Genomic DNA, 22,679 nt, shown 5'->3' on the forward strand with positions numbered 1-22,679 from the left:
CTTTGATGTACTAGGAATAAAGTGAGAGATAATTACGTATTAGATAAGAAAAACAAGAGAAGACCTGAGACGACGAGTTTGACCCTGTGTTCTTATTAAAATCTAGATGCAGTGAGAGCACATTGTGTACACTTACATGCATCAGCATCGATAGCAATCTCACAGTAAGCGCAAGAAAACGCATTTGTTCCAGTAATGAAAATAAGACGAGTCACCACCACTGAAAGAAACTGTGTGTTCCAGCTAAGCTGAATTCTATCCTGTATGAGTGTTGCATATCCAATCATAAGGGAGGCTCTGGAAGTAAACACTATGCTTTGTATGTGAGGGTCTGATGCACAAAACGCGATGTTTAACGCTGATTACTGCAATTATTTCTAGTAAGAGAAATAATCATATTGGCATACTTTCTTCAAGCACTGTACATGGGAACGAGAAAGAGATACCCCCAATCATCAAAACACACACATAGGAAACATTTGGAACACCAATCCATTTGTGGATTAGCCAATTTATGTAAAAATAGGGTCTGTCTAGTTATGACACGGATTATGTTGGAAGTCGATGTATGGTGAAATATGACAAACGTGAAGAAAGGCGATGAAGTGATGTACCTTAGCACCATGTTTCTGTAGCACCTCCATGATGTCATTATGAGCTCGTTCTGCCGCCACATGGAGAGGAGTCATGAAACTACACAGACAAAAGAATTGGTCAACATTTCTTTATTAATGCAGTATTACATGTACTCAATCTGTACGTAAACATGCTCATCTAGTCTTAGTTTGTAAAGCATAACATACCACCTACTGCCTGTAATTGAGTCTATGTTTGATTATTTAAAAAGAAAACAGCACTCACTCTTTATTCTTCTCATTTATGTTGGCACCTTTCCTCAGCAGCAGCTCTGTCACCTGTTTCCTCTTTGGGTGTGGAGATGCTACCGCGCAATGCTGAAACATAGACACACATCATCTGAGCATCTCTGCAGCAGTGAAGGAATGTGTGTGTGCAAAAAAGCATGTGTGTGTGTGTGTGTGTGTGTGTGTGCGTGCGTGTGCGTGTGCGTGTGTGTGTGTGTGTGTGTGTGTGTGTTGATCTCACCAGTGCTGTCTCGTGTGTGTGCGGGTGTTTGAAGTTAATGATCTCCAGAGCCAGGGTCTTCTTAGCCTTCGCCATGTCAGCTTCACGAGCAGCTTGGAGCAGCGAGTGGCCCTTAAACTCATCTGAACACACAGATGATGTCAACATGTTAGAAAAGGAAGAAAAGCAGCCTCGGTTTCAGTCGAATTCTGAGTTTATTTCTGACAGTTTTCCAGCCAAAAGCATCCAAACCCACAGAGAAGCATCTGGTGCTTTGAAAGCTTGACCAAAACCAGATTTGCAATGTTCTCCCCCTTCATTCTTTCACTTGCAATGACTGCATTTTAATACTTCAGAAAGGCTACTTTAAAGTTAACTTAAGATGCAACATTCTGTGTTTCTGGAGTTGGAGTGAAAACAAGTGATTATTCCCCCCGAGGGCTACACAATAACAAAACAAACTATTTTGCTTCAGAAGAATTTCAGGCTGCATGAAAATAAGTGAGTTCAAATCTATCTAGCTATTGAGCGACGGCATTCATGCATTTATAATCAAACGTTTAAACGGAATAGTTGGAAGTCACATCTTCAAGGGAACGTGGTCAAGAGAGAGAGGAGAGGATCCCAACAGCATACAGAACACACATAAATGGACCGACGCAGGCGCTGTTGTTTACTCTTTCAAAAGAAACCCAGTCATTTTTCATTCTTTGTTTGGCTACTAAAAAATAATAATAACAAAATAAAGAAATGTCCGTTTGAGGCTGTTATTCACAAGCTGCGCATTCAGACAAAAGAAATATTTTCTTCTCTGATTCATTTAAAGATTTTTTTAAATGCCTGAAGAAGAGAAAGTCTTCAGTTTAAAGTCAGAAAAGGATTTTAGGACATACTTGTGTGTGCTCTACAAACTGCAAAGCATTTTCAATTAGACAAGGTATTCAACTGATTTCTTTCCTCCTTTGTAGATTCTTTCACGTCAGTGTGAAAGACGGCTTTTAGTTTAAAATGCTCAACATATGAAATATATTGAAATTCAGCTGCTGATCAAACGTACATAATTTCTATATTTGTATTGTCTTGATAATCACATTTTCTTAGCCTATTAAATCTACAACCTTTAAAACTGTAACAATTTGGCTAATGTGCTTATTCTCTCTCATGCGGAGAGAAACAAAAGGGTTGGCTAAGCCATACAAACTGGAAACAAGGGAAACACGACCCAAACGTTTAAATGAAAACACCCACCAGAGCCTTAAAGGTGGACAAACCCAATAGAAATGTCCTTAAATGTTACACTTTTCCTCTAAAATAGTACAACTGGCTACTTCCTTTTTCAAAGCCAGTTACCCTGATCAACTTTCACGTGTGTCTCAATCATCTGGGCTAACTTATCAATGGAATTTCTTCTATATTGATTTTCTAACTTGTACGCCATTCTGTATTCCAGACAACAGGAGACTTAATGTCAGGTTATCAAAGGTTCAATAAAACACATCCAAAATATTATTTCACAAACCTTACTCAGCAGATGACAAGTTGTTACAGGGAAAGACCTTTGGTATAAAACCGGGAGTCTTTCACAAGCTTTAGGTACCATGCCCAAATATGGAAAAAACATTACATTTGGAAGAAATACTAAATAGAAAGGTTGGATTCAATCTCAAATGTCTTCATTTCTAGATTTGGTGTTTTGTTTTTGCAGAAAATGTCCAACTGTTTCCATAATCACATCCTCTTACAGCCAACAGGTGCAGTTGTCCTGCAGTTGTACATCGACTCGAGACGACTTGTGATTCATTTATCTTTGATCCGTTTCATTACAAAGAAAGCGCCACAAGTGCAGCAGCGGGAGAGCTGAATCCCTAATTAACTTCCAAAGAGTTGCAGAGAGCGTTCTGGCAGAGACAAAGACTTATCTTGTCTGCTGTGACTCTGCAGGAACAAAGCAAATGAATTTAATTATTGCTCAATTTCCGTTTAATTAAATATCATACATTTTGAAAAATGCTCCATTAAGAAAACAGAGGCATGGGGATGTTGCTGTAGATATACAGCTTGCGTACGTTTTGCTGTAAAATAGATCCCTGACAGGTTAAACTGTGGAAGTGAACCATGCACCAATAAAACCCAGCGATCCAATTCAAAATGAGACCTTTTCTCAGTTTGTAATGAGAGTTTTGGAGCCACGACAAAGGTCAGTGTGTCGCCTGTAACAGACTATGGGAGCATGTTGTTAGCCTAGCTGATAGCAGGAGATGTTTGTTGTTTTGTTACTTAGATAGATAGACTTTCTAGATAGCTACTTTTTTTATCCCAAATTGGGAAATGATTTATTGCGGCTCCTACAGGGAGTCCGCAGCCAATGACGGTAAAAAAGACTAAACTAAATTGTTTTAAATTTGGGTGAGTACAATATTGTTGAAATAAATACTCTCCCTAGTTTAAAGTCCAGTTACAAGGTATGCAGGACTGAATCCAAATTAAAAAATAACAGATTTTTGAAGCTGATGTTTAAAAACAAACAAGTTTCTAATTTATTTTTGTCAACACTCTTCTTCTGTGGTTTTTCATCCAGTACACAGCACTAGCACAGCTATACAACGTATTGGTGAGTACAATATTTTTTAAATAAATACTCTCCCTAGTTCAAAGTAAGCAGGGACTGAAGAACATAAATTCATTGTCACATTGTTTGTTTTCAAAGATTACAAACAGATGTAAAACATGGGCTGCGGTCGAATAGTCCATTTAGCTTAGGAACCTTCCTGACGGAGTGAAATGACCCGGAAGTACCTCAGTGGCAGCCATGATAAGAGCCGTTCGAATTCTCTAGATGATAGGAAAGGAGGGCTGCGGTCGGATAATCCAAAAATCAGCTCCTAAATTCTAACCCTATCGTCTATTCCTTGACCTCTGAGTGAAACGTCACGGGGTTAAGGGATAGTGGATAGGAGAATTCAAAAGGACGTAGGAGAAGAGACTGCGGTACTTTAGAGAATCCGAATGCACTTTCACTATCCGACGTGTTTATGATGCGCCAGCGGACGTCATTGTGTGCGTCTGCTGCTGTGGTAAAACTATGGAAACTACAGTTTTCTATACAGAGGACTACAACATGGATGTTTTATAAGAACGAGGGACTCATCTAAAGACTCTGCACCGTGCTCTGATGCTGTTGCTTTATGAACAACAGAGAAACATATTCTTCATGACCAAAGTTGGAATTGAAATAAAAAATGAAAGTCAAACTTATGCTCGTCACCCTCTCCCTCCGGTCCACATTAATACAAATGATCCCAATACGTATGATTGTATGAAAAGATCTTAAAATCAATACAAATGTATTTATTATAAACGTTAGTCACCTATCACTGTGTACATCACCATTCAAACATCTTTTAAAAGTTGAACAAACCCCACACAGCTCAGTAAACACTGTGAAATGTTGATTTTATTTGATCATTTCAGTAAAAACTAACGTTCATATTTCTCTTTTTGATTATAATACTGATGAACGTTCAAAACAAAGCACTTGTGGCAAGTTGCCACCACGTACGTTTTAAAAAGCTTAATAAGCACCGTAACTTTCATGATATAATTTCTCCGTAGTAATCGGTTGTTTCCGTGAACGGCCGACTGTTGTGTGACGGCAAATGCTGCGGCTGCAAGGCATTGTGGGGCAGCATTTGCTCCTCTCCTTTCGGTTAGGGAGGTCCAGTGGTTCCTAAGCTAAAGGAGGTTATAAAGGAAGTTTGAAACCTCCTTTCCTTTCATTTGGAGAATTCGAACGGCACTTATCCTGGCTGCCACTGAGGGACTTCCGGGTCATTTCACTCCGTTAGGAAGGTTTCCTAAGCTAAATGGACTATTCGACTTCAGCCGAGGTTTCAAACTTTTCAAAGGAAAAGGAGAACATGCTGCCCCACAATGCCTTGCAGCCGCAGTATTTTCCGTCACACAACAGTCGGCCGTTCACGGAAACAACCGATTATGACTGAGAAATTATATCATGAAACGTTACGGTGCTTATTAAGCTTTTTAAAACTTATGTGGTAAGTTGCCAAAGTGCTTTGTTTTGAAAGTTCATCAGTATTATAATCAAAAAGAGAAATATGAACGTTAGTTTTTACTGTAATGATCAAATAAAGTCAACATTTCACTGAGCTGTGGAGTTTGTTCAACTTTTAAAAGATGTTTGAATGTTGATGTACACATTGATAGATGTTAAGGACTAACGTTTAAAATAAATACATTTGTATTTATTTTAAGATCTTTTCATACAATCATACGTATTGGGATCATTTGTATTCATGTGGACCAGAGGGAGAGGGTGACGAGCATAAGTTTCACCCTCCTTTTTATTTAAATTCCAACTTTGGTCATGAGGAATATGTTTCTCGGTTGTCCACGTTCATAAATCATAAAACAACAGCATCAGAGCACGGTGCAGAGTCTCTAGATGAGTTTACAGTAGTCCCTCGTTCTTATTAAACATCCATGTTGTAGTCCGCTGTATAGAAAACTGTAGTTTCCCCACAGCAGCAACATTTATGACGTCCGCTGGCGCATATAAATACGTCGGATAGTGAAAGTGCAGTCGGATTCTCAAATTACCGCAGTCTCTTCTCCTAAATCCTTTTGAATTCTTCTATCCACTATTCCTTAACCCTTTGACGTTTCACTCAGAGGTCAAGGAATAGACGATAGGAGCTGATCTTTTGACTATTCGACCGCAACACTGATGTTTTTTTCTACACTCTTCTTCTGTGGTTTTTAATCTAGTACACAGTATGTAAACCCGTCAAGACTATTTTGTCCTGCTCACCGTTCCAAGCATGTGAAACTTTTCATGTCAGATGTTATCATCTCTCTCCCTTTCAACCCAATATTCCTTGTTTTCAGCTTAACAGTCCTGTTACCAGAATATTCACATTTTCATCCGGCTGAATGCTCAAACACATTGCTCCAAACATGTCTGGTGTAAAAACAGTCTCTCCTAAAAACAACCTATTCATTAATTCAGCAGTGACACATTTAGCTGCCTGTACGCCGCAGCTGCAGTTTATGTAAATGAAGCCCAACACACTCACATGTAAGTCTTTCCTTCAGCTCGGGAGTGGGCGCCATGTCCACGGAGCTCTTGCTGTGGCAGTTGAGCAGGGTCGGGTCGGCCCCGTGGCTCAGCAGCAGAGAGCACACCTCCACTCGGTTTTTAGACGCCGCTTCATGGAGAGGGGTAAACTGCCAAAGATCCATGGCGTTCACACACGCACCGTGCTGAAAAATAAGGAACGGTGTATGAGTAAATGAGAGGGAAGCAACATGGAGGACACAGAGCAACGTTTATATTGTTAACAACCATTTTCAATCCTTACAAACACTGTGGTAAACTATAGCTAGTACATATTTGTACTAATGTTAAATACAATGACAAAAAAGTGGAAGTTCTTTCCTTGGGATTCAATTTCCATTTCGTACAAGAAACAATATTTGTTTACGTTATATTTTATTATAAAGAGTAAGTGCCAATGTTTAAGCAGTCTCTGAGATAGCATGTGTGAGTGTACCTTTAGCAGCAGTTCAGTAACTTCATAGTGTCCGTAGGAGCAGGCGTTATGCAGAGGCACCAGACCCCTGGAGGGGCAAAAGATAAACATTATTAACACTAATTAACCCTTTATTCCATTGTATCTTTCTTCAGCTTAATAAAAAGAGAATAAGCATCTACACCCATGTTAACACATCTGAGAAGCTATATGGTGCGTTTAAAGCTGAATACTACAACAACATGCTAATATGGTGAAAATGAGAAGACTATAATACTGATGTTCAGTTAAGATGTATTAAGATGTTTTAATCAGATAGCATCTTAGCTAGCCTTAGCTTGTTAGCATGCTAACAACATCTGCTTATTAGCACTATAAATTGCTCCTACAGAGAGCCTCTTTGCTAGCATTGCTAATAAATTAAGCAGTGTCACAAAATTAGTTTTGTAGGATGTAATTCTGGTTGAGACTTACTTTAAGAATGTAGGGTGTTTGTCTATTTTAAATGTCTATTTTAAAACAACATCAATTGATGCTAGCATCAGTCTAGCAACTACACTCACCATTTCAAACGTAAGCATGTTTTAGTAAGTGCAAATCCTAGTTTTATCACCAATTAATGATGGATGACTCAATATTTAATGACAAATTAAGAAATTCACTTCCATATCCGGTTGGAAAATGTTAAGAGACACAATGAAAGCCCTGCGTGTGGTTTGTTGTCCAATCACATAGAGGATTCTTGATGACGTCTCACATATTGACCAGCCTACTTTCTACCACAACTACCACTGAAGGATTATGCAGTGTTTCAAAAGGTCAAAATAAATATCTACCTTAAAACTCTCTTTTTATTGCACTTTAATTTGTTTTATACGTACCCCTTGTCCTTGGCGTGAACATCTGCTCCGTGCTGTAGTAACAGCTGAACTATCCTCACCCTGTTGTATCCTGCTGCCAGGTGGAGTGGAGTGGACTGGAGAGGCAAAGAAGGAGAAAGGGAGGGACACAAAGGGCAAGAAGAGAGGAAAAGGGGAAGAAACAGACACAGTGGGAGGGAAAAAGAAGGATATATTTAGTAAATGTCCAATATGACAGCATATAATGATTTCATAACATAGAGTTTGCAATAAAGGATATACACATTCTGTTTCCCTATGATCAACCAGTTGTACGACAAGACCTTTCAAAAAGAAATGGTCTTTTCCACCACTGAATCAATCAAGAGTTATAAAGCACCACTATATTTCCCCCATAAAAATGATGAAAGCTGCATTTCTGAATGCTCTCAGATGGGACTGAGATGAGATGGCTCCATGCTGAGCTTCCTCTCTCAGCAAAGGCCATTCTTCTTCAAAGCACGAGTGACACCCACACTGGAGTAGAAATGTTACGCCAGCGAGAATGTTCCCATTATTCAGTCAAACTGAACTCGGTACAAGAGAAACTAATGGGAAATCTAGCTCTATGATATGGTTTGAAAGCTTTTTACAACACAACAAGAGGCACTACAGCAGATACATTTTGAATAGAACAGGGAATACATATTCCACAAGCAGTACAGCAAGCAGATCAAAGAGTTCTTAGATAGCGCCGAGCTAACTACAAGTGCCCAGTTTGCAAATGCCATTGCCATTATCCAGACATTTTTCTCTCAATGGTCCAAGAAAACCAGGACAGTAAGATTAGATTAGAGTTAGATTCCCTCCAAACTTGGAGGAAATATTGCAATCGGAAAATATCGTAACAAATGTCATGATTGACTGAGGTAGAAAAGTTGGTAAAATGCTATCACTTTTTTCATGTTGAATAGAACTGTTTGAGTTTTGATCGGAAGATTTTAATAATGTAAATAATAATGTAAATATGTTTCTATTCTTGGGCAATGGTTCAATGGCACCGGACCGGAGACTCCACTTACTGTATTGACTGATTTTTGTATGGATTTAGATAAACCAACAACTAGTGTTCTCATAATGGTAGCGGATGGAAAAGCAGATTAGTTTGCATTTTCTTTTGACAATATTCTGGAAACTTTGTTGGATTAGTCCAAATCCTTTTACAAAACATTTGTCCCATCTCTTTTCAACAAGCAAAATCAAAACCAAAATGTTTGAATGAGCATAATGGAATATTTAAGAATACAAATAACAAGCTAGTATTTAGCTCGCCAAAAACACAATATGGAACATAATCAACAAAACAAAAATGGCCCAGAAATCCCACGATGATGGCAGCATTCTTAAATGCTACAGTACCGTAATCAGATCTGGGATTCAAACATCGCCCCTAGATATCTTTCCATTTTAAATCCCATAACGAGGTCAGTCGTAGGTCACACACACAGAGAGAGATTTCTCTTTAAAAGTCACACTACAACATCATTTCATCAGCCATGATGCAAAACCTTGGCAACATCAAAAAAAAAAATATATATATGTTTACAAAGTACTGGTTTTCAAAGTGGAACTTAACTTTTTTCCTAAAAAAAATTCAGGAAATTATTAGGTTTTCACTGCCGGCTGGCTATTTTGTAAATTATGCAGAATGGTCTCAAAAGATGTCAGAGATACTGGAACTCTTATCAAAAGCAGGAACATGTTTAACTTTGGTCGGAAAATAACAATTAGGGCTATTACAACTGGTTTTTGATTTTTTTATCTGACAAAAAGGAGGATGTAGATTCCATCTCCTGCTTTGATGTCAGAAGAGATCTTGAAAAACAGATCATCTTTAGTGTTGTGAGAGTTCAGCGGAGAAGCAGCAGCAGTGAGGCAGAGCTGGGCGGACAGATGGTGTACTCGTATTTACAGGATGTGACAGCAGCATTTGGAAGAACCAGGACATGGGACGTGGTTACTCATCATCCTCATCTTTAATGCAGTGTTGTCTGTGTGTCTGTGTACTTTTGACTGCAAATGTTGAATATAAATAAACAGACAACAAAAACACCAATATTTAAAACAGCAATCAGGTCCCTTTACAATCATAAAACCACTCAAAATCCCAGCAGTGACTCATCAGTATGTACCGTTGCATCACCATGATGTTGTTGCCAGGGTCGGACTGGGTATAAGCTCCGCCTCCTCAATCTGTCAACCCTGTGAGATTGAGGGTATGTGCATGTGTGTGTATGAGAGAGAGGGTCTATTGGATTATCCTTACAGAAGCCATTTGTATTCAAGTTGTAAAAAAGCGCTTTTATTATGAGCCTCTGACCTCAGCAGCCACAAGCCAATAATAATCAAAAAAGCATCAGCCATTTGTCTTCTATCTGAGCTATAATACATCCAACATCTCTCCACTGCAGCCTGCTCCTTTTTCTAGTGCAGTATTTTTTGAAAGGTCGCACAAACGGCTTTTTGAATTTTTATGAATGCTCTAATGCAGCGGCAAAACAAATGAGCTTCGTGAAATATTCTTGACTTAACATTGGCATATTGATGCTGGTGTCAAGGCTGTAAGTGTAATAAGGGTCGGATTAGGTGGTTTATAAAAGACTGTGACATTTGGATTGAAGCAGGATATGTCTTTATGATGTGAGCATGTGACCATTTACTCAAAACATAAGTTGAACACTAGCCTTATGGCAGAGTAACTTCATGTTTTAGATACGATATTATAGATATTACACATGGTCAGAAAAAGGGCTTTATGCTATTTAAAAGCATTTGTATTGTTATCCATACAGCTGTCTGCAGCAGGTGCATGCAGCATTTAGATACGCTTTGAATCCTACATATTTTAGGGTTTATTAATATGTAATCCTTTTATTGTTAAACTAATACTATTATTTCTTGTTAGCAAACCTGGTTCTTTAATTGTGAATGTTTATTATGTCATGTTATCTACTTTATTGGAGTTTATATTTCTTGTTTCTGTATTTTGACAACCTTAACTAAAGTGCCAAGCGCTTTGTTAAATTCTTCTTTAAAGTATTTATCTCCTTTAGTTAAAGGATGTATTACTAAGGTGTCAATCATAACCATCAGCATTCATTAGCACATATCAAAAGGTAACTGTACACTACACTTAAAGTTTGATTTAGTGGTTTGTTTCAGTGTCATCTGAACATCATCACATGACACGACTGCAAACGTCTACTGGTTTAATTCCTCAGAATAAATGGTACCGCAGTGGTGGTTGCAGACACACCTGGTGGAGAACTGCACTCAGCCAAAAGCACTTTTCAAGTTGGATGTAGTTGTTTTTTTGCTCCAGTGTCCTTCAACTGTTGGTGTTTTTACCCATAAACTGCTTTGATACTTGATGAAATTTGTTGCCCCAAAGTGAAAAACCTAATAGGCGATATTTCAGAGAGAAGCACTCCGCAATCACAATGGCAGACAGAAAGAGAACAACAGCAATAAAAAACCTATCCGGCTAGTTTTAATCACCTAAAAGCCTTTCTGAGGAGGAGGGGAAAGGAAGGAAATATGGGAAGAAAATGAAGGAGAGATGTGGAGGGCATGTTAAAGCCAAGATGGGAAATACTAATCTTTTTACTGGCAGCTTTTGGTAGCATTTAAAAAAATGCATTTATCCTTTCCCCTTCCATAGAAACACCATCCATCTGAACGGCAGCTGGAAAGTCTCTTCACATCAAAAAATGTCCAGATTTTGCTTATTTGGCCATCTAACAGCAAGCACTATTTGTATCAAAAAGGAATGAGTCAAACATTCACATTTAACAAAACATATTTTAAATAAATATGTGATGGGCTGCTTTGTTAGTTCCCTCTGTGATGTTTTCATTTTTCTCTCACACCTCTCAGATAGTCCTTCCTCTTGGCCTTCCTTGTCTCTTTACAAGCCTGTCAAGCTGTTCCCATGACAACAGTGACTGGTAGCTGTCAGCAGTTGCCATAGCGATGAGAAATGATCTATTTCGCAGTGTGAACGACCATATTTGGGCCATTTTGTTTAGTGTCCTTTTTTACATGTGTGGGTGGGAAATATGCTGATATTCTTTAACTTCAAACAGTCTCCTTAACCCAATAAATTCACGAGTGTGATCACAGCAGTAAAATATTCAAATTCAAGATTCCTTTAATCTTTGTCCTTATGAATTGGTCACACACCGCTCCACTTGTATAAGGGAAATCAATTCAAGAAAATGCTTTAAACCGAGGAAGAACGATGAAGAAACATGGAAAAATAAAGGGCTGTGTGCACTGCATATATAAATGTACCATGGGGATGTGATCTGCAGCATAGGTTGAAGCATGAATCAGCAAATTAAACTGCCTATACCATATTGGACATGGTTTTATAAAAAAAAAAAAAAAAGGCTTGTGGGGTGATAAATATCTTGTCGGTGGAGTGCGGAGATTGTCTACAATTGATGAGCAGGGTGACAGAAATATGGGATGAAACTGTCTTGGCTCCATGATTCAAACTCACATGCAAAAAAAACAACACCTAATGCGTCAAAAGTAAACTAAAACAATCTGCAGATGCCTACCTTTCATAATTCATCCGACTGATATCCTGAGATTTAATACCTGGATAAATGTATTGGGCCATTCTATAATCCTATGTTCATATGTCAAAAATACACATTTCTCCATCACTTTGGTTGAATGGATTAATTAAATAAAAATCCTCATTATGCAATGACCGGGAAGATTAAAACAGGGGTCAGAGTAACTTGATAGGGGTTGGTTAATCAAATACTTCTCTTAATTTAAAACATAGTGGAATATTCCTTTAGCCTGCACTCGGGTCTTTGATCTGCCTTAGCACTCCGGTCATGGCTGCACATCAGCAGGTGGACACGCCGACAAGATGAGTAGTGTCAGATGACTGGATCAATAAACATATTAGCAGATCTGTGTGCCACTCCTCTGGCTGACACATGCACACACACGCTCTCATACACACATTATCGGGAGTGACAGCTCAGCCCAGCCAACAGCTTGGAAGATAAGTAACCTCCAGCAAGTCTGATGCTCCCCATGCACACTCACACACTATCTCTGCCATCACCTGTCTATCAGCTCAGCCTCTCAGCTATTAACTCTGACATTTCCCACGAACAGAAGGCTACTGAGAAAGTTTGAAGCCGAGCACAAATCTGAAAGTAACTTCAGGAATAACACTAAGAACCAAACAGACAAACAGCCCTGTTGTGTTTTTAATGGCTGTCATTCATCATCAAATCATTCCAATGTATACTATAGGACAGTTAACCAAAAATATCGTTTAAAGTTGGAGGGATACAAAAATATGCATAAATAAATGTTAACTGGTAAAATAAGATATAAATAAGTTACATTTATTTGTTATTGGCTGTGGTAGGTTATTGGTTATGTTCGCATACTTATTTGATTATTAAAATATAAACCGATCTTTTTCATATGGGTGTTTTAGAGTTGTACCCCCTAGATCAGGTCTCTAAAATGGTGTGCTCAAAGTGCACCACATTGAATCATTTTACTTTAAAATGGGGCATACCCCCGGACCTCCCTAGAGGATGTGACGTCCACCCCCCAATGAAAATATGTTCATACAATACTGAATACATTTGAAGCCATTCAAAGCCATATATTATCTATGTCAATAAGTTTCTGTAGTGTATTTGTCTTTTGTAGAGATTTTTCATTTATTCTTTATAAATAAAATCTCGCCTAGGGCAGCAAATTGGCTAGAACCGGCCCTGGTACTAGGCCTCAAGAGCCTTTCTTGTGCTGGCAGACACATAGAAACAAATTGGCGGGGCGCACTTCACACGGACACACACTAAAAAAAAAATCACGCGCTCCGCGCTCACATTATGCTGGGCCCACGTGCCTTCGCACCGCTGCTATGACTCCATCCTAGGGGAAACACTGTGTACATACATTCAGTACTGTGGGCAATCCCCACAGGAGCAATTTGGGGTGAAATGTCTTGCCCAGGGACACAACGACATGCTGACTGCATTGGGACTCGAACTTGCTACCTCCTGATTCGAAGTTCAGCGCACTAACCACTGAGCCACAGCCTCCCACAGACTGGGCTCTGGTTTCAGACAGAGGGTGAAAAGATGTGCTGCAGCACAGGCAGTATGAGAAAAATGTTTTTGAACATTAAAGCATGTAAACGTGTCACAGTGGAGGCATAAAATATAACTATGAAACCTGAAAATGAGCATAATAGGGCCCCTTTGATGTTTTTTGTTTGTTCCGGAAACAAGCATTTTGACAGCCAATTCTTTCTGGTGTACCAACGAGCTGCTGAGGCTGCATACATCTCCCTCAGACAACAACATGCCACAGGCTCGCATGAAGACAAGAGGGTTACATTTGTCACTGACAAAAGAGTATTAAAAACTTCTCGTCACCCTATTTGTCATCTGTCCCCCGAACAGTTAACAAAAGGCCTCTGGATGTTTCTATTCTTTGTTTGGCAGGAGCCGAAGTGTAATATCTCTCCCAGACAGGGTATCAGGTTACATTTATGCGCACACTGAAGCTGCAGTGAGAAGTCATTCATCATTCTTACGACCTTGTGTTATGTTCTCATAGATTTTGTCAACACAAGCAAGTTTCCGCCAAGACAAGAACCTGACTTCTTCCACACTGATCTGAGGGAGAGTTCCCAGGCTTCTTGGCACATTTTTCAATAGAAGAAATGTCAGCAACAAGATGGAAAGAACCTCATTCGATTGTTAAACTCAGGAAACAGCCATCCTTATGTCAGGATAGAGTGCAGCATCTTGGAACCTTTTCAATATACCTGAATATTTCAATAAATCGATGCATTCATAAATAAATACTAATGTTAGGATATAACTGGAGTGGAAAAAAAGCATTACCCCATATACATTTAGACTCATTTATATTGTATAATCAGATTTTTTTTCCAATTAATTTCATTGCATCTTCTGTTTTTATACTTTTTGAAAGTTGTTTTGTATTCTTATATGAAATGTTTTGAATTGAAAATGTATTTCAGTACTAAAGCTCCTATGAAAATATGTGTATTATTATTAACCAACATTTGTTCAACAGGTAATACAATTCATTCTGATTTTGAGTGTTTGTATGATTTTGTGGACTTTCTCATAATCAAATATCCATTATGTTTTCTTCCTGAAAAGTTCACTTTTGGAGATGTTTTTCACCAGATCGGGATGAATCCTTAGCCTGTGAGCTTCTCTCAGCAGGCTACGCTCCCATAATCAACATTTAAACAACACTTCAATAGAAGTCTCTTTCCTCTTCATCCCTCTGAATCAGAGTCTTGGTCTTGCTGTTCAGTTTGTTGTGTATTTGATGTCGGTGCCAGCTAGGAAGCAAGTGGGTGCAATGATTTTCTCCTGGTAAGATATAGATCAGAACTTCACCTTGGTCGAAAAACATACACAAAAAAAGCTAACACACATCCACAACAGATGAAACACCAACTGGAAATATATTCCCTGAAAAACTGAAGACACAATTTCTCGCAGTCAGTCATTACTTGGTCGTGATGGGAGCATTCGCAGTGAAGCAAATAAGAGAGGCAAATAAATAATAAGAAAGAGGTGGAAGAACAATCCAGACTATATGGCTTAGGTGTGTGTGAAGGTTTGCAGACATTATTTCCTTGAGGCAGCGATATCTGCAGGAGCGTGTGTGTGTGTGGGAGTAAGCTGTAGGTTTCAATAGAGGCAGCTTAATAACGCTCTCCATTCAGCTGTGTTAATAATATCCCACTCTGATGGGCCCTCAATCATCCGAGTGTTCACAAACACTCACTTACACATATGGCTGTTATACTGCTGATGACTTTGCAATAGAGCCGTGCAATCAGAACAAACATCTCGCTACATTTAGAGCTGTGGAGGAAAAACTGTTTTCCTGCTATAGTGCACTATATTTGCCAAAAGTATGTGGACAAACCAACATAAACCTACATGTTTGTGTGGAACATCTAGGCATCCATTTCGCTCCCCTGACAGCAGCCCCTCTACTGAAAATTCATAAAAACATCACATTTAGAGTCTTCATAACTGGTAATAAGGGGTTGACCCTAACATTACACTGCAGTATTTTAGTCAGGGGTGTCCACATACTTTTGGGGATGTAGTTTGTCTCTTAAATCTCGTTTTTACCCCCTTCATCTCTCGTCTGTTTGTGTACATGCAGAGCGTTTCAATTCAACCAAAAGGCATTATGCAATCAACATTTATGCTCCAGATCTGTCTGTGTGTGTGTGTGTGTGTGTGTGTGTGTGTGTGTGTGTGTGTGTGTGTGTGTGTGTGTGTGTGTGTGTGTGTGTGTGTGTGTGTGTGTGTGGTTGAGTAAGGGAGACAGAGCGCCTGTGCCTCTTCTAATTAAATGGAACAGACAGGGAAGAAGGAGAGGGGGGGGTGGAGAGAGAGAGAGAGAGAGAAATAGATAGGGAGAGAGGCTCTTGTTTAATTTTAAGTCAAGCATCATCATTACCAATCATTAGGATTCCGCCACGCTCTGTTTTGTCCATGATTATCATTAGTGTCCTCTGAAACAATGTATCTGTGGGTTGTTGAGTGGTGTTCAACGTGACCGACCAACGCTGTCATATTTAGCATGTTTGCAAGAATTTAATCTTGGAAAAAAATGTATTTGTGTCACAGTGTTATCCGTCTCACTCTGATTCACTTCGTATTAACCTCCGAGGTTAGGACGTGTTTTCAGATAGATTTTTGTTGCAGGATTACGGAGAAACTGGTGGCCTGATTTTCTAAAAACTTGATAGAAGGGTTTATGGCAAATAAATAACTCATTACATTTTGGGATGGATCCGAATCACAAAGCGGTTAAACACTACTCAAACAATAAAACATACAAAATTACTTCAAAAAGTACTTTAACCGTGACGCTTCCTTAATAAACAAAATAGGAAGTTTAAGTGAGTCTAAACTGAATCTATAGCATATACCTCCACCAACCAGTCAACATTCAATTTACATTCATGTCGGATCAAAATGTTATCACTTTTTCCTTTTATCCTACTAGACTTTGTGTGAATAGTCATAAATAGCATATTCATTTTGAGGGATAGACAACACGTTTTGTAAGTTCACAGAGAACAAGGTCTTTAAAAATAATAAGTTCTTCCTTTGCGCAAAAATTGGTAGATATTTCCTGAAGGCACAAAGAACACATAAAACATATTAAACTATGCCAGCAAGCTTACATTAATTGATGGATTTGGTTTTAGGACAAGATATTGGGAAAGTTTGCTGTCCCTCAGTTTCATTTCATTCAATAGTTTCCGTTGGCAGTGGGAATGTAAATCCCCCTCAACCCATTAAATTACTCAGAGTAAGTCACAAGGATAAAACTGCACAGGCTTAAAAATACATATTCCTATATTATTTACCATGCATGACTGCTTTCCGAGCAATTAAATAGAATTACAAACACAGTGTGTGCAGAAGAGGTCATTTAGGATATTTCTGAGCCCCAATTGTATTGGCCGCCTGGTTGGTTAAATGCATCTTCCTATGAACCATCACATTTCCCTGATCTCTTGTGTGTGTGCCCTGCATCTCAAAAGGCTTTCAGGGTTCTTCCCTCAGGATATCACATCCCAACACCTGCACAGATGATATCTAGAGGATGATCTATCACAATCATGCATATGACAGTTTGACGGTTACAAGCTGCAGCTAAGAATTATCAACAGCAACACTGAAGTGTCCGTAATTATAGGAAAAAAGCCTCTTCCAAGCTGTTAGAGCATTTATATGACAGTTAACAAGAGTTCAGAGTAAAAGCCTTGCTTTGGCAGCCTGCTGGCCCTAGTAGTTGAAATAGCAAAGAAAAAAGATACGACAGGCTCTGCTTTACCGTCCAATCAATTACAGCAATCTCTGAAAAATGTCTCTGACCAATCAAATCTTTTTTCATATGAAATCATCTCTCCATAATAGCAAGCTTCTACAACACACAGCTCATATAGGTGGAGCAAGTCATCGCATAATGCGCCAGCAGAGATAATACGCCCCAGGGGAGCCCGGCTAGAACTCATGAAGAATTCAAAACTTGTTTGGCGATCTGCCACTGCGGAGTGGAGCTTCAATCTCGAGCGGCTCTGGAGGAGAAACCGGGTCAGCAGCAGTCTTTACTTCTGTCAGGATGGAAACAGTGATACGGGGAGTGCCTCACCGGAGTGAGGAGATACTAAGCTGGAAACAAGTCTACTTATCCATCCCGGGGACTAATTAGTCACCAGCTAATTTGCTTGCTGTGACCCAACAGAGCTCAACCTGAGGCTCAGGACTCTCTAAGGATCGCATGAGTGGATGCCATGCCTACAAAATACTTGTTATTAAACGAACAACAGGATGTAATACAGCACTTTCCTCTGTTGGCCATGCACTTTCACTGTTGCCAGGGGGTTTCTTTTGGCAGGTCCAGTAATTTTCATGCTCTAAAGTCTCACTCCATAATCCACAATCGAACAACGCTAGAATTAATAACTAATTAGCTGACTGATAAGCTCTGTCAAGCAAGGGATTGTTACCGAAACCAAGTATTATACAGGCTAAAAGATTAAAGGTCACCTATTATAGTATTTTTCAAACTATATATTCTCAGGTCTCAGAGAAAAACAAAACAAGTGTGTGAAGTATTTGGCTCGAAAAACCAAACCGATTATGAATTGTAGCATGCCATAAACCCCTCTGTTTCAGCCCTGTTTCAAAAGTGCTGATTCTGTGTCCGTAGCTTTAAATGCAAATGAGCTGCTGCTGGCCACGCCCCTCTGAAAAGTGTTTGGTTAAAAAATAAAAACACACAATGGTGCTCAATATGTGCAATGAAACATTTGCGAGTAAAAAGTGAATACTTTATAAATCCACCTGTGTAATAAGCATGAACATGTATGTAGAGCACGCTAACCTGGCTAGTGCCATATTGTTACAAACAAGCGGTAATCACAAGTCGGAAGTTTGTTTGTCGTCTCACTGCTTAGTTTGCCACATGTTGGTTGTGTATGCCTCAATCAACAACCTTGAAATGTACTATTTGACGTTTTATTGGTGTCTGGGTCAAAGGTTTGTGTCTCCCTTTATTCATTTCAACAACCAAGAAAGGCTGCTCATGTTTGCAGGAGAGTGACTTGATTATGTCAAACATCCAACCTGCAAATAACAGGATTTGTTTCTCTTTACTGGTCGAAAAAATAAAACGTTGAAGGAACCAGTTGCTTTTTTCACACTGAAGACTTACCGTGAGATGCATTTTAACAGAAACAATGATGAGCTTAACACTGTGCATGTGTCTTTGAGTGCCTTTACCTTGCGGCCGTCGCTTGCGTGGCAGTTGACGTTGAGCGGTGTGAGCAAGGCCATTAGCTTCTCCTCGTTTCCACTCCTGCACATTTAAACACACACACATCCAGGCATTAGATAGAAAACATCCAATACCAGAGAGGATTAGCCCTGCTCCTCTGCAGGAGAGTGTGGGGGGAAAAAATGGAAGATTGAGATAAGAAAAGGAAGAAACACACTGAAAAAAATGGATGTTTGGAGGGGATGGATTGAAAGCTATTTTTGTTTGTGTGTTTTCTTGTAAAAATGATTGCAATAAAATAAAAAGTGTGAAGGAAAACTATTAAGTCTAGTGGCAGTGGAGTTTGTTATGTTGTTGATCGGTGTTTCCTGGTCCCTAGGCTCACTGCCTTGGCATTGGTGTGACCACCAGGAAAGTGTTGCCAAGGCAGCGACCAGTCAAACCATCATCTGCCTGACAGCCGTAAAGGAGGAAGCTGTCAGATGGAAAGAAAAGGATTATTCTTCCATTCTGCTATGTTGCTTTCCTCTCACTCTCTTTTTTTGGTTGGGCCTCTCCTTCCTTCTCTTTGTTTCTCTATCTTACACTCTCTGAACAAAAGAGACATTCACAACTTCCAATCTCTACTCTCACTCTTCCAGTTTTCTACCTTTAAGGCTCATACTAACTTTTTGCATTGTGTGTCCGTGGACCGCCAATTGCACATTTACCTATTCACACTGCATGTTAACTTCAATGCCATTTGGCTTTCTTCACATACCTTTATTATGTAAATAACTGTTCAGTGAATCATCTCATACATCTCTCTTTAAAACAATCATTCAGTTTATGATTATTTTTGTCTTGTTCCTTTTCTGAAAACCAGCTAGAGCTGTATGTTCCACCAACTGGACTACAGTGTGAACCTAACAGGTGCACAGTCATTGCACTAGCTAAGCGTACAGTCAAAAATCATAATCTCGATTATTTGGGTCAATAATTGAACAGTATGTTTTTAACAGTTGATTACCCTGAACTTTAAGTATGACTCAACTGAAAAACCAATAACATTTTTTTTTAATAATAATAATAAAAAATAATTGTTTTATTTCGATTACGTTGTTTTCGTAATCGTTGCAAGCCATAATCGTAATTGTGATTAAAATACGATTCAGTCACACATTTTGAGTTGCACGCAGACAGTCCTCACCATCTTCTCCGGGAGGTCGTATCCTGATCACCATGTTCACAAATCCAAAGTGATTCTATTTCTAAAACAAATTCAAAAAGGAGCATGAGTAGCATTTTCTTCTTATATATTTTTGGAGAATGTCAGATCTCACACACATGATCTACAGTGGCCGTCGAGGGACAGTGCTCACAACCATGACTGAATATTTATAAATGTTTTCACGTAAGAAACGAAAAATGCTTTTCTGAAATCTTTAAGTGTGACTGGGTCTCCACTGCTTCTTTTTCGATTATCTTATCTCAAAGCCTTCAAATCACCAAAGCCGAAGGGTAATGGTGACGATACCAAAAAAGAACAGCCTTTGGATTTACATTTGGACTGGTTAATGCTGTTCGAATATCAATAGATTAGGTAGGTGTTATATGGAAAGTGCCGCTTCTTGTATAAGCTTACAGATCAAAATACTGATCAGAAGTACAATTTTGATTAAATAGTACTTTCAAAGAATAAATGTGAACAGATCAGACAAACATCATTTCAGATGTTGAATGTTAGCCAGACTTGTACTGCCGGCTTGTTGTCTGCCTGGCTGCCTTAAAGAGACAGACTAGGTTTACTACAGTACTTCTGTAATACATCTGCTGTTGAGGACATTAATGATAATGCTTTGCTCAGTCAATGCATCAAGCAACTCCATTACTCTCAGACTATGTGGAACCATTTTACCAGCTCTACTCATGATGCTTGCATACCGCTTTCTGTGCAAGGATAATCTGGCCCACAAATAAAAACGGGGAAAAAAATGAAGCAGAAAAACAAAAACATCCCTTAAGCCATGTTATTTCACCAAAAGGAACACGTTTTTCTTTGGATTGACATTGAGCCAGTCAGCGCCTCAGCTGTGGTGGAGGCACACTGAGTTCACAGTTCACACTTAAACAGCCTGCTGACCCCCATAATACACTGGGGTACTGCGATGCTAAGCCAGCTGCTTGTGTGTGTGTGTGTGGTGTGGTGTGGTGTGGTGTGGTGTGTGTGTGTGTGTGTGTGTGTGTGTGTGGTGTGTGTGTGTGTACAGAGAGAGGCTGTTGAGGCATTGAGCGCTCAGCCACCCACACACAATCCCAAACGAAAGCTATGCCATTCCTACAAACAAACAGGCACATGGTACACACACACACACACGGTTTGCCCGCAACCATAACATGCTTCTAAAATGCACAAGTGTCCCTGGCCTACATGTTCTCTGGATCTGAAAAACCTGTCTAGTGGAGGAGCTTGGTGTGTGTGTGTGTGTGTGTGTGTGTGTGTGTGTGTGTGTGTGTGTGTGTGTGTGTGTGTGTGTGTGTGTGTGTGTGTGTGTGTGTGTGTGTGTGTGTGTGTGTGTGTGTGTGATGGAGGGAAAGGAAAGAAGAAGGAAGGAGCAGCTAAATGTCTGAATGATGGAATTGAAGATTAAGTAGAGAGAAAATAAGCAAAAAAGAGAAAAGCCAAAGAGAGGAAAAGGGAAATTAAAAACAAGGACAGGATGAAAAAAAGGAGAGGAGAAACAAAATGGAAAAACAGGAGAGGGAATAGAGGATGAATAGAGAGGAACAAATAGAAGAGCTGAGAGGAAGTATACAAACCAAAAAGGAGAGGAGGGTAAGAAACAAGGACCGGAAACAGAAAACACAAGTGGATCGAAGAGAAGAGGAAGGGGCAGAGAGGAGGGGAAAGGAAGAAACAGTGAACAAGGAAGGAGTAGAAGGCACGAGGAAATAAGTGATGAGAGGAAACAAGACGTGGAAAGGAAACGGAGGAGCAGAGAAGAAAGTAAGCATGGAAACAAGAGGCTGAGAAGGAGTCAAGGAAACGAGGAAGAGTCAAAACATGAGAGGGGGGGAATGAAAACAAAGAGAGTAGTACTCACCTCGCCGCCTCCAGCAGCTCGTCCTTCTTGTATTCACCTGGATGGTGACAGAAGATCATAGAGTCAGACAGGCGGCCGCCAACAGACACCGACCACACACACACGCACATGATCAGCCACACACACATGTACACACACACACAGAAGAAGGGAAGCATCTATCCATTGAAGGAAGACTCTCTCTCTCTCTCTCTCTCTCTCTCTCTCTCTCTCTCTCTCTCTCTCTCTCTCTGCCATTCTCGCACAGTGCGCACCCCTCTGGCTCCGGTTGCCTTGGCGATGCGTTGCCGGCAGCGACCACAGCACGTTCATTGTTTGGGCGACGAGCGGCGGACTGACGCTCCCTCTGCCTCTACGCGTCCGTGTGTCGGTGCATTGCTCCCGCCGCGCTCGTCTCTCGCCCGCCGCTCATACTGCTTACCATCTTCTCTTGTTCTCCATCATCTCTGTCCCCCTCTCTCTCTCTCTCTCTATATATATATATATATATATGTATCTCTCTCTCTTTCTGTGTCTCTCTCTCTATGTCTCTCTCTCCCTAATTTTTCTCCCCTGTGGGCTCAGGAGGCGCAGTAACCATAAAAAAAAACTGAAATAAACAAACCCCTCCCCCTACCTCCCTCGCCCTCTCTTAGCCCTGCCCCCCTGCTACTACAGTCACACACACACACACACACCTTCCCATATGTCTGCTCCGCCTGGGAAACACAGGGGGG

General features: G+C 39.9%; 1 protein-coding gene across 1 annotated transcript in view; it reads right to left on the reverse strand.

The window, feature by feature from the left end:
• Positions 1-22,679, reverse strand: part of LOC104950757 (tankyrase-1-like) — a 73,442-nt gene that overhangs the window by 20,836 nt on the left and 29,927 nt on the right. Inside the window, exons 5-12 of the mRNA XM_010777316.1 lie at positions 21,964-22,000; positions 18,886-18,961; positions 7,514-7,608; positions 6,654-6,720; positions 6,177-6,363; positions 1,105-1,226; positions 862-953; positions 615-693 (exon numbers count right to left, since the gene is read on the reverse strand). Of these exons, the coding sequence (XP_010775618.1) occupies positions 615-693; positions 862-953; positions 1,105-1,226; positions 6,177-6,363; positions 6,654-6,720; positions 7,514-7,608; positions 18,886-18,961; positions 21,964-22,000 (755 nt within the window). The remainder of the gene's footprint in view (positions 1-614; positions 694-861; positions 954-1,104; positions 1,227-6,176; positions 6,364-6,653; positions 6,721-7,513; positions 7,609-18,885; positions 18,962-21,963; positions 22,001-22,679) is intronic.

The sequence above is a fragment of the Notothenia coriiceps genome, unplaced genomic scaffold (genome assembly GCF_000735185.1).
Source record: "Notothenia coriiceps isolate Sejong01 unplaced genomic scaffold, NC01 NC01_scaffold00017984, whole genome shotgun sequence".
In the NCBI taxonomy this organism is placed as follows: Eukaryota; Metazoa; Chordata; class Actinopteri; order Perciformes; family Nototheniidae; genus Notothenia; species Notothenia coriiceps.